Source organism: Sinohyriopsis cumingii, chromosome 14 (assembly GCF_028554795.1).
Source record: "Sinohyriopsis cumingii isolate HCF-2022 chromosome 14, ASM2855479v2, whole genome shotgun sequence".
In the NCBI taxonomy this organism is placed as follows: Eukaryota; Metazoa; Mollusca; class Bivalvia; order Unionida; family Unionidae; genus Sinohyriopsis; species Sinohyriopsis cumingii.
The window spans coordinates 108391877-108403927 of NC_142974.1; the positions used below are offsets into that span (position 1 = coordinate 108391877).

General features: G+C 34.5%; 1 protein-coding gene across 1 annotated transcript in view; it reads right to left on the bottom strand.

The window, feature by feature from the left end:
- The window catches only part of LOC149784585 (uncharacterized), a 65442-nt gene that overhangs the window by 16051 nt on the left and 37340 nt on the right, over positions 1-12051 (bottom strand). Inside the window, exons 6-7 of the mRNA XM_089933295.1 lie at positions 924-1045; positions 366-577 (exon numbers count right to left, since the gene is read on the bottom strand). Of these exons, the coding sequence (XP_089789421.1) occupies positions 366-577; positions 924-1045 (334 nt within the window). The remainder of the gene's footprint in view (positions 1-365; positions 578-923; positions 1046-12051) is intronic.

A 12051-nucleotide genomic window follows, 5' to 3' on the forward strand; every position in this document is an offset into this window, starting at 1 on the left:
GTATGAGAAACAACAGTAAATACATTAATCACTTTTGTCCCATTGTTGTTGACCTTTGTTGACATGCATCGGCATATAAATCTGCATTGTGTTGGTGAAATATGTTTCAAGATATCTTAAAATATGTGTCAATCAAGAATGTGAAATAGTGCATAATAATCAAGTTTTAGTATGGTTGAGTTACTTTTGTTAAGGCGTTTACAATTTTCCTAAGTGTTTGTGAAATATGGTCTGTAATACTGAGGTGTAATAAAACGATTGAAAAAAATGAACAAACTGGCTAAATGTTTAAATTCCCCTCTCAACTACTTCAGAAAGGATAGATATTTTAAGAAAAGGCAATATAAAATAAGAAATGTACAAACCAACAAGTTCTAAAGTAAGTATTCCTTTCTCCTTGAAGTCAGACCATTTCTGTGTGATATCACTGTGAGCAGCACTGGCGGCAGGGCTAATTGATTCAGTGCCATTGTCAGCTGGGATATTTGGTAGGTTGGGCTGGGCATTAATGAGGGACTTCAAGGCATCAATCAACCACTTTGGGTCCAACACAATATTTTCCCTCAATACTTCAATGCTGAAAAGTAGCAATATTTCAAAAGGTCTTGTATGTAATGAATCTTGTGTTATACCTGGTTTAATTCTGACACAAGGTCAACAAAACTTTAATGTAATCATCAGAACTGCCAACCTTACTTTGAGTTCATTATTGAGCAATTATATAAATATGTGCAACCATGTTGTCCATTTGATAAAAAATCAGAAAAAAGCAAAACTTATTGTGCTTTTATTACATTATGATTCATTTTCAAGTGATGGCTTCTAAATACTGAATTACACTAAATAATACTGCAGGTCTGCCTTACAATCTCACCTGAAGTAAATAATATCATACAAGACTGCTACCTGTATTATAATCTCACCTGAAGTAGATGATTGTTCCTGTTTCATGCAGATATTTAAGAAACAGATCCAGTTCTTCGCTTTCTTTTATTTGGACAGTTGCTTTCTTGTTTAAATCTTCCACGGCAATCCGAGGTATCACCTGCAATTACAAGTGAGCAAAAACATTAAACTCCTTACTTTATAAATAAAATATTATGTTTTAAACTGTCCTTTGGTGACTTTATGTAGACATCATTTAGCAAAAGATTTATGTGCTCAAATTTGACCCTGATACTATTTTAGTAGATATAGGTATTCTAATTTGACTTTGAAAATATTCAAGACAGTATAGGTACCCTAATTTGACCTTGTCAATATTCAAGAAGGAATACTTATCCTAATTTGGCCATGTCAATATTCAAGATGGTGTAGGTACCCTTATATAACCTTGCTAATATTCAAATGAACTTATGGACTGGCTTGATCATCTCAGTCATATGCTGTGCATCCATCAACAACTCAATGTGTACGATACAGGCTACATTGATAACCAACTGCTAATATCCATGTGAACTTAATGACATGGCCTGATCACCTCGGTCATGCGTCATGCATCCTGCAGCCATCATCAACTGAATGTATATACTACAATGTATACTAATGACCCTGTCAATCTGTCTACATCCCCCTAGACATGTATCATACATCCTGCCAATATCCAAGTGATTTGTCTAGATCCCATTAGTCATGTATCATACATCCTGCCAATATCCAAGTGGCTTGTTTAGATCACATTAGTCATGTATCATACATCCTGCATCCAACTGAGCTTATGTGTTTGGTTTGGTTATATCAGTCATGTACCGTGTATCTTACGTCCACAATCTGCAAGATGCATGTGTCAGGCATCTGTATGCTACAGACGTTAGTGGAAGGCATCAATCAACACGTGTATGCTACAGACGTTAGTGGAAGGCATCAATCAACACAATGTGTATGCTACAGATGTTGGTGGAAGTCATCAGTCAAGGCCATGTGTATGCTACAGATGTTAGTGGAATGCATCGATCAACGTGTGTATGCTACAGACATTAGTGGAAGGCATCAATCAACAACATGTGTATGCTACAGACGTTAGTGGAAGGCATCAATCAACATGTGTATGCTACAGACGTTAGTGGAAGGCATCAATCAACACCATGCGTAGGCTACAGATATTAGTGGAAGGTATCAATCAATCTACATGTGAATGCTACAGATGTTAGTGGAAGGCATCAATCAACAACATGTGTATGCTACAGACTTCAGTGGAAGGCATCACTCAACATTTGTATGCTACAGAAGTGAGGGGAAGTTTTCGATCAACAACATGTGTATACAGACGTTAGTGAAAGGAATCAATCAACAACATGTGTATGCTACAGACGTTAGTGGAAGGCATCAATCAACAACATGTGTATGCTACTGATGTTAGTGGAAGGCATCAATCAACACCATGTGTATGCTACAGACGTTAGTGCAAGGCATCAATCAGTCAACATGTGAATGCTTCAGATGTTAGTGGAAGCCATCAATCAACAACATGTGTATGCTACAGACTTTAGTGGAAGGCATCACTCAACATGTGTATGCTACAGATGTTAGGGGAAGGTTTCGATCAACAACATGTGTATGCTACAGACGTTAGTGGAAGGCATCAATCAACAACATGTATATGCTACTGACATTAGTGGAACGCATCACTCAACAAATGTGTATGCTACAGACGTTAGTGGAAGGCATCAATCAACAACATGTGTATGCTACTGATGTTAGTGGAAGGCATCAATCAAAAACATGTGTATGCTACAGACGTCAGTGGAAGGCATCAATCAACAACATGTGTATGCTACAAACATTAGTGGAAGGCATCAATCAATCAACATGTGTATACTACAGACGTTAGCGGAAGGCATCAATCAACAACATGTGTATGCTACAGATGTTAGTGGAAGGCATCGATCAACATGTGCATGCTACAGACGTTAGTCTAAGACATCAATCAGCAACATGTGTATGCTACTGATGTCAGTTGAAAAGCATCAATCAACACCACGTGTAGCTACAGATTTTAGTGGAAGGCATCAATCAACAACATGTGTATGCTACTGATGTTAGTTGAAGGCATCAATCAACACCACGTGTATGCTACGGACGTTAGTGGATGGCATCAATCAACAACATGTGTATGCTACAGACGTTAGTGGAAGGCATCAATCAACAACATGTGTATGCTACATACGTTAGTGGAAGGCATCGACAAAAACATGTGTATGCTACAGACGTTAGTGGAAGGCATCGATCAACAACATGTGTATGCTAAAGCCTAATGTCAGGTATCCAGCAACAACAGCATTGTATAGCCGACAGTGCTAGGTATCCATCAACACAATCATGTGTATGATATGGGTTACAATGATCACCGTGCCAATATCCATGCCAACTTATGCCTTTGTTTCATCACCACATTCACATGTAATTCGTCCTGCATCCATCAATAAATGCGTGTGCATGATAAAGATTTCACTGATAAGAACGTGAAACTTGCTATTTATACTAGTCAATATTAAAAGACCATAAGTAAATTTGATACTAATGATGTATAAGAATGAATGATGCTGCTTGAGCTATGACTGAATGACTTTAAGGACAATCCTCATCTAAAATGTGTTATTCATGTACATTTACAAATAATATGTTGCCTCAAACTTAACAAGTTTATACTAGTACTAATAAGATTTTTTTTGTTCTAACTGTGAATGTCAGAAGACAGAAAACTGACATGTGAATTTCAGAGGAGAGAAAAGTGACATGTGAATGACACACAATAGAAAAGTGACATGGGAATGACAGTATACAAATATGTGACATTGATAGAAGATTGAAAAGTTCTGACCTTGACAGAAGACTGAAACGTGATACGGGGATGACAGAAGATAAAAATGATGCAAGAATGACAGAAGATAGAACAGTGAAATGTGAATGGCAGATGATATAAAACTGAGAGGTACTGGATTACAACTTTTGCACAATTACTAAGTTATGTGTTTTCCCCACCCTATTCCTCCCTTATGCCACACGTGCTATATGTGTCTTACCTTGCTAAGGAAAATAATCAGTCACGATGATTTAAAGCCATATAAAATATTGTCAATGCCACATCACAAATTTAAACCCCATTTCTGCTGCTCGTCTTGGAACTCTAAGCATATCTGCTGGCAACATTCAATAGGATGCGTACTCTTTGGTCTATAGTAGATTTTCCCACCACAAGGAAAATATTAGACTTAACTAAACAGCCAGTTCCTTGGCTTTGGCATTTCACTATGTTGTTAATTTTGTTGGTGAAAAGGGTGACTGAGAATATACCAACATGAGGTACACCCACATCCTGAGGATAGCTTCGGAAAGGGTGGTACCAAACATAACACTTAAAAATGTATACCTTTCCAAACAGTGGATAAAAAGGTAAGAACAATGCCTGTCTGACATTGTTGAACAGGCCATTCAGTTTTGCTTCTCTGGCATCTGAATTAACAATAAAGATCTGACAGTACTCTTTTAAATTATTGGACCAAGAGATCAGAAGAATCTGTCATGTGTCATTCATGTCATGATTTTATAAATACAGCATATTACTAAGATTGGACAACACATAGTAGGATCCTTTCCAGTTACTGGTATCTTAGCATGAAATATACAGTAGTTATTCAGATATTCTGCTGTTATTTTAGCACTGAATTTTTTAAGGACATTTTCATTTCCTGAATGCTTCTTAATGAAAATCAACACACCAAGATTAGTCAACGCACTTCGGAATTGCCCAAGTGTTTGGGATCATATTAGCAATTGCGTTATATTCCCAGCAAATACCTGACTGTAATGTTTCCAATCTGATTTTTTAAAATGTTCCTCTTTGCCTTAGCCCTTGAGGTATGGAAGTATTACTGTTACGTACGTATTTAGAAAAGTGATTACTTGGGTTGTTGTTAAATTCCCAAGTGAAGTTATGTTAAAGAAATGGATCAGGGATGGTCAGATCCAAGGATGAATAGGATCATGTGGCTGGATGCAGGGAAGATAGACCTAAAACTAACATGGTAACGACTGTTTTGAAACAAAGCCTTCTATTTTCATCAGTCTCAAAATTATATTTTTACAGCTCCTACATATATTTTGAACATGGCCACCATTGTGGTCATATTGGAAGGATAGGTATTCATCAAGTAGCAACTACAACCATGGTAAATCCTGGGATAAGAACAAATAATTCATGCATGAAATAAAGGAACATTTTCAGTTTCCCAAGATGTCAATCTAGCTGTCATGGCTTCAATATTTCAGGTCAGAATGGCACAGTGTCCTCTAGTACCAACTACAAGCATGATAATCTTGGGAATGGAAAAATAATTATTCATGTTTGTGTCATGATACTTACATGCATGTAAAAGAAACATTTTCCGTCTCCCAACACTTCTACACACAAATCGTTTAAGACAAATTGAAAAGATCATCATACATCACAATTCAGTGACTGGCTTTTGTTCACTTCCCATGTTAATAATCTCATAAATGACTACTGCTGTTTTTGTATGTTATTAATTTTGCATGTACATATTATCCAATTTCTACAAAATGAAGTAAATTAAAGTAAACAACTTCAAAATTCGTAGACTGCTTAGAATTTACCGAGTGAACTGTGCTATCGTGTACAGTTCTCACAATGAATGTGCCATGCTTGGAGTTACTTATATCCTTACTTATTCCTAAAATATTAGATGCACATTTTTTATTTATTCAATGTTTTTAGCAAATTTCATCTTTCCAGATCTTATTTTAGGTACAACTATCATTGCATTTTCAATTACAATCTTTAACACCCTAAACATTTACTGTTTGCCAGTTATATATATGATCTTAGCAAAGTGATGTAATCTATATGAAACACATTATTAATAAATATTTGTCAATACAACAGGCAATCAGCACACATTGCCATAAATGGCATATACTTGTTATAAAATGACTATAATGTAGGTCAAAGTTTGAACATATATCAAGTAAACCATCATCGTTCAGTTCTAGATTTGTGTTTATAATTTTCCACATAAGATTCATTACACTTTTGATTTTGGTAAGCTGGTTGTTTCAGCCAATTTCATTGTGTGTGTGTTTGTGTGTGTGTTTTGGATTTTAAACATGGCTTTAACATTTTTTCAGCCATATGATTATGATGTCTGGACTTGTGGCACTTTACATTGATATCTGGAATTACATCACAATTAATGCTTCCAGTTCATTACCCACGAATGTAGTTCTAGTCTATTTTAAGAACATTTTTTTCTCTCTCATTTTGGTGGTGATAGAAGAGTTTTATTTATGCATTTTTGGTAGGGATTTAAAGGTTATTGTTTATTCTTGATAATATGAGCTCAGGGTGTTGTTGTCTGTGTGTATTTCGGCTACAGTGCACAGTGAGTAATAAGGCCTTGGTGATGATCCGGAAGTGAAATCTGTGTTCTGTTTACATGCTGCTATGTTGACAGTCCATCATCTAAAATAAGAGCAGGTCAACCTTTGACGAGAACTTTACCGTGAAGTCATCTTTGAAGGTATTTTAGATTAACATATGATTTGTATTGATTGTCAAACAGTGGTAAGGTCAGTACTGAGAAACAAATTTAGAGAACATATAGTAAAATTAATTGTGTTCTATGTCCTGTCAGGGCAGTATTGGAGTAAAGTTTAAATTGGTATAAAATCTTTAGCATTAATGATAGACACATGAAATTTTAATATGTCATGTATATTGAATTTGAAATAATAAAAATGAAATTAAAAGTAAAAAAAAAATTATTTAAAATTTTTTAATAAAAGTTTAAAAAATATGAAAAAAATAAAATAAATTCCCTTAAAATGCACATGTATAATACTTTTGGGGATCATATTAATTGTTATCAGCATGTATATATTCCTACACCATATAAAAGCTCCAATGTTGGACTTTTGTAACATTTTGTCAGAGAAAATATCTTTGTAAGTCAAAATGAGACCATCATTTAAAATACACGAAGACAAAATTATAATTTGTATTCGCCATTTAGACTATTTATTAGGTGTCCAAGCAATTAATTGATGTGTTTATGATGGGGTCACTTCCTGAGTAACACACATCTGCTTGTATAGCTTCAGTAATTGTTTATAAACATAGTTATAATGTATTTAGTGAGATGACAGCGATGAAAACTGTACACTAGAACCTACTCAAGTTCTCTACTAAATCATTTTAAACTGTCTGAGAATGAAATACAGGTCAAAGGGATAAAATATGCTTCCCCAGGTATATTTACCCTTGGATGTAAGAAAACAGCAAAATGATATAAGTTGAACACAAAATGCATTCCATTTTATTGTTCAGTTAGGTTAAGATATTGATTGGTGTAGTGCGGCATTGTGGCCCGTTATGGGAATTCTAATGATCCATCTTGCTTTGTGCATTATTAATTACTAATACTATTTGTTAACTGACACTCTAAAGATTACATCAGAAGCATTCAAACAAATTGTTTGAATTTAACTTTGTACATGGTTACATATCCCACATGTACAAATATCCATCCATTTTAGAATGTTTGGAATCAAAAGTTCACATTCAGTATATCATATAGGCTGACATTGTACCTATAGTGAATGTGTAAGGCACATTGATGGTTATGTGCACTGAAAATATCCCAAAATGTTATTTTCATCATGAATATGCTAATGTATGGTAACATATTTCAATTTAGTACTTTGACATGATGCGGTATTGAAGTATCAGCTGATATCTGATTCCATTCAATCAATGAGCTTTATAATTGGTAACCAACACTCTTAAAACACAATATAAATGTTCAAAATAGATCATTTGAATTATGTTTGCACATTTGATCTTAACAAGTACATTGTATATGTCCCACATATACAAAATTTCCATCCTTGTTAACAAGTTTTGGGGATCAGAATTTCACATTTGGCTGATGATATAGGATTTATTGGTACCTATAGTTGATTTGTGTGCCCACATTTGGCTGTATTCACTTGCAATATCCAAAATTGTTATTTTCCTCATGAATAAGATAGCTTGTAGTAAGATATTCGAATTTAGTACATTGTCACTTGACTTTCCTGTAAACTGGTATGTACTAATGTTTGCACCAATGACCAAACCTCACAGCCCCAACATTGCCTTAAACGTTATGATACATAATCTACCTGATTAGTTATTTAACTTGTAAATGGCTAAACATGCTTCTAGAGACCTCATATATTTTTAGGATGAATTTATCACTTTAATACATGGCCATTGCTTCACATTTCTGAGTTTCACTCTGTCAAGTTTAATATTTTCCCCCATGCTTGCAACCTTAATGTTATTTTGAAATCACCATATCTAACACATTTTAAATTCATTTACATAGATCTTACTGTTTTATAGCAGTAACTGAAACATATTGTATCTTTTCAGGTCCAGCCTGGTATCAAGAACAAAGAGTTAGAGTTGGATCAGCTTGGAAGCTTTTCAGTAGTCTGGTGGTAATAGCAAGGTTTCATAAGGGCATGTGCAGTGTACTGCCATAAGTGACCAAGATTAGTTCATATCACCGCACTGATATATAGCACCTCAAAGACATGGCTTAGGTTTACACGAGAGAGATCAGCACCATTTTTCAGTAAGATAGAGCCTCCCTAGAACCTATTTTCATATCCCAATGCCACATTTTGTAGTTATCGACATTGAAATGGAATGCATTTTTGCTATAAAACATGGTTAATGGTCCCATCAGAACTTTAATTCTGAATGTGCTATTAGTTATGGAGACAACTGCCTAAGTACCAGACACAATAAATGTGGAACATAGCACCTGTCATTGTTTCTTTAGTGTGTACACCTATATGCATCTGGACAGGCATATTGAGGTTTGCTACCAAAATCACTATGAGCTATAATGCTTCACTACCCCTGGGAATAATGTTATCAGTTGTACAGGCCCAAACTACCATTTGATTTAAATACCATTCATTAGTCAACTTTTCTGTCTAAAATTTGTCAAACTGTGTTTTAAAACGTGTTTGAAAATTTAAGTTTTCAATGAAATTTAGTTTTTAAAATTTGAATGTTTATTTAATTTTCCATTTAAATTTCATTTATCAATATTTGTAAAATTCAAACATATTTTCAGACGGGGATTATCTTGTATCACAATTAGGTTTTTACTGCATTGAAAAATTCCTATAATTAAGGAAGATATAGCAAATTTAGTTTTGGTTTCTCAAGAGCACTTGGACCAGAACTTGCACCCTGTGGAACACCAGCACTACATACCTTCTGACAGGTGTCACATGTCTTGTTTGCAAGGAAATTCAAAAAGACTTCATGTATAAAGTTGAAATAGGTATAGCATGCAAATATAAAAGTTTGACTAAAATTGGCATAAAACATGGAGCATGTCAGGAATTACATCACAATTAATACTTCCAGTTCAGTACCTACGAATGTAGTTCTAGTCTATTTTTAGAACATTTTTTCTATGCAGTTTTAATTATGCATTTTTGAAAAGGATTTAAAGATGACTGTTTATTCTTGAAAATATGAGTTCAGGGTGTTGTTGTCTGTGTGTATTTCGGCGACAGTGCACAATGCATTGGTGATGATCTGGAAGTGAAATCTTTTTTCTGTTTTCATGCTGCTATGTTGACAGTCCATCGTCTAAAAAAAGAGCAGGTCAACCTTTGACGAGAATTTTACCGTCAAGTCATCTTTGAAGGTATTTTAGATTAACATATGATTTGTTTTTATTGTCACATAGGGGAAAGGTCAGTACTGAGAAACAAATGTAGAGAACATATAGTAAAATTGTGTCCAATGTCCATCTAACACAGTGGCATCATGCTGCAGATATGTAACATCATGTTCCACCCAGTCACATCATTATCTTGACTCCAGGATAACCAGTCAACCAGTCCTATCACTAATATCTTAATGCTGAGCTCCAAGTGAGGCAGATGCTAGTACCATTGGTGTAAGTCTTTGGTATGACTCGGCCGGAGTTCGAACCTGCGACATCCTGCATTCAAGGCAGATGATGTAACCATTACTTCACCAGAGCAGTTGCTAGCTTCTTTTGATTATAATTGGTAGATTTTGTAATGTTTTCTGACAGATAACCAAGCTAGTTAAATATATTAACCCTGAAACTGGATTTACTAAGAGAAAATGTATGTGAAGGCAATACTGGTACTATTTGTTCCACAATAGTAATGCTTTTTTCACCTGTAACTGCTTGATTTAACAAAAATACCATAGCTGGGTAAACACTTGTTTAAGGTCACTCGCATAAAAACAATCTATCACTGCAATATCACTTCAATTATTTTCAAAGCATTATTCTGAATCTTCTTAACCGCACTTTAACTGAAGTTTAGTACAGTGGTGTTCATGATTCAAAACCAACTGATATACTTCATACAACACACATTAAAGTCTTCAATGCATATACATGTAATGTCGTGATAGGAAAGGCATCAATATAAATCTAAGCGATGATCCATACAGAAATTTCGTTGTTTTAATTCTGGTACCACACATTTTAATGACTTAGGTAATTAAATTTTCAAAGCATACATTTTTATTACTGGTGACTTTTTGCAACTTAAAGCAGTAATGCATAAATAGACAATAGCAAATGAGAGCAAACATAAGAGAAGTTAATTTTAATATGGTTACAAAAGTCTACTAATGCCCAATGATTCTTGTCATCTAATGAAATGATACTTCTTTCGAATATGTAGAAATGATCAGAAATGAAAAATTACATATTTGATTTGATTAAAAAAAATTGTATTAATATATAACATTTTCTATATAAAAATTCATAATGGTAGTCACTTAACAACAGCAAAATCTTTTATTTTGTTTTATTTAAAAATTTGAAAACAATACACTGTGTAATCAGTAGAAAAAATGTTTATGGTCCCAAGACTAACAGTACACAACAAATTTGATATAATTTCATGTCACAAGTTTTAGAGGTCCTGAAAAGATATTTCTGAAAATAAGTTCACGGTGTTGCAAGACTTAAAGTGTCCCAAGACTTACTATCATTATGGTTGATATCATTACTAATATTCTGGTAAAAACCCAGTTCAGACATGACTTTATGTTTAGCAGGAGTGGGAATGACAAGATTTCCAAGTAGGTTTCCATGGTGGCCATACTGGGTAATATATTGTCGCCATTTCAGTTAGATGAAACAAGACAGCATACAAAATATTTTGGTGTAAAACCAAATACTCATATGACCATCAATCTTAAAGAGGATACAATAAGACTGTCATGATGACCACTGGACCAGTGGTGGTTATACTGGATGTCAGATTGACACAATTTTCATTAAAATTGGACTTGATGCATTAGAAGTCTTCTGCTGAAAATCCTATACGGAGATGATTTTCCATTCAGGAAGACAATGATAGTGGTAACAAGATTTCAAGATGACTGCTATGCTGGTTATCTTGGATGTCAGATCAGTATGATTTTTAATGAGAACCAACTGAATAAATGAGCTTATCTAATTACAGATTTGAACAACATTTTTGAATCAGGCAGCTAACATAAAAGGTCAACCACATGCACATATTTACATGTCTCAACACAATGACTGAAATGGGAGACATATACAATTATGTACATACAGCAAAGAGTTTAAAATCAGGTACGTTTTGGTCTTTGTATAAGAATATGATGCCAGAAATATATTTTTCATTTACTGTTTTGAGTTAATGCCATTTCTTAGTGCTGGAGAGACTAAAAATTTGGTGGCAGTATAACTGCTGAAGGAAGAAACTGGCAAAACTTCTTTAAGAACCACCAACCTACAGGAAGCAACTAGCAAGCTTTTCTCACATTGATGTATCCACACTGACCAAATATGAGACCTGAACTGATGTGGACATAGGTGAGATAATATAGTGATCAGTAAATGTGAGCACCTTAGACCACACAGCTACCCAGGCTCCCGATATATTTCGTTTAAAAAGAAGTAATTAATGGAGTCAATAATGGGATTGGGATATTAATAAATCAAA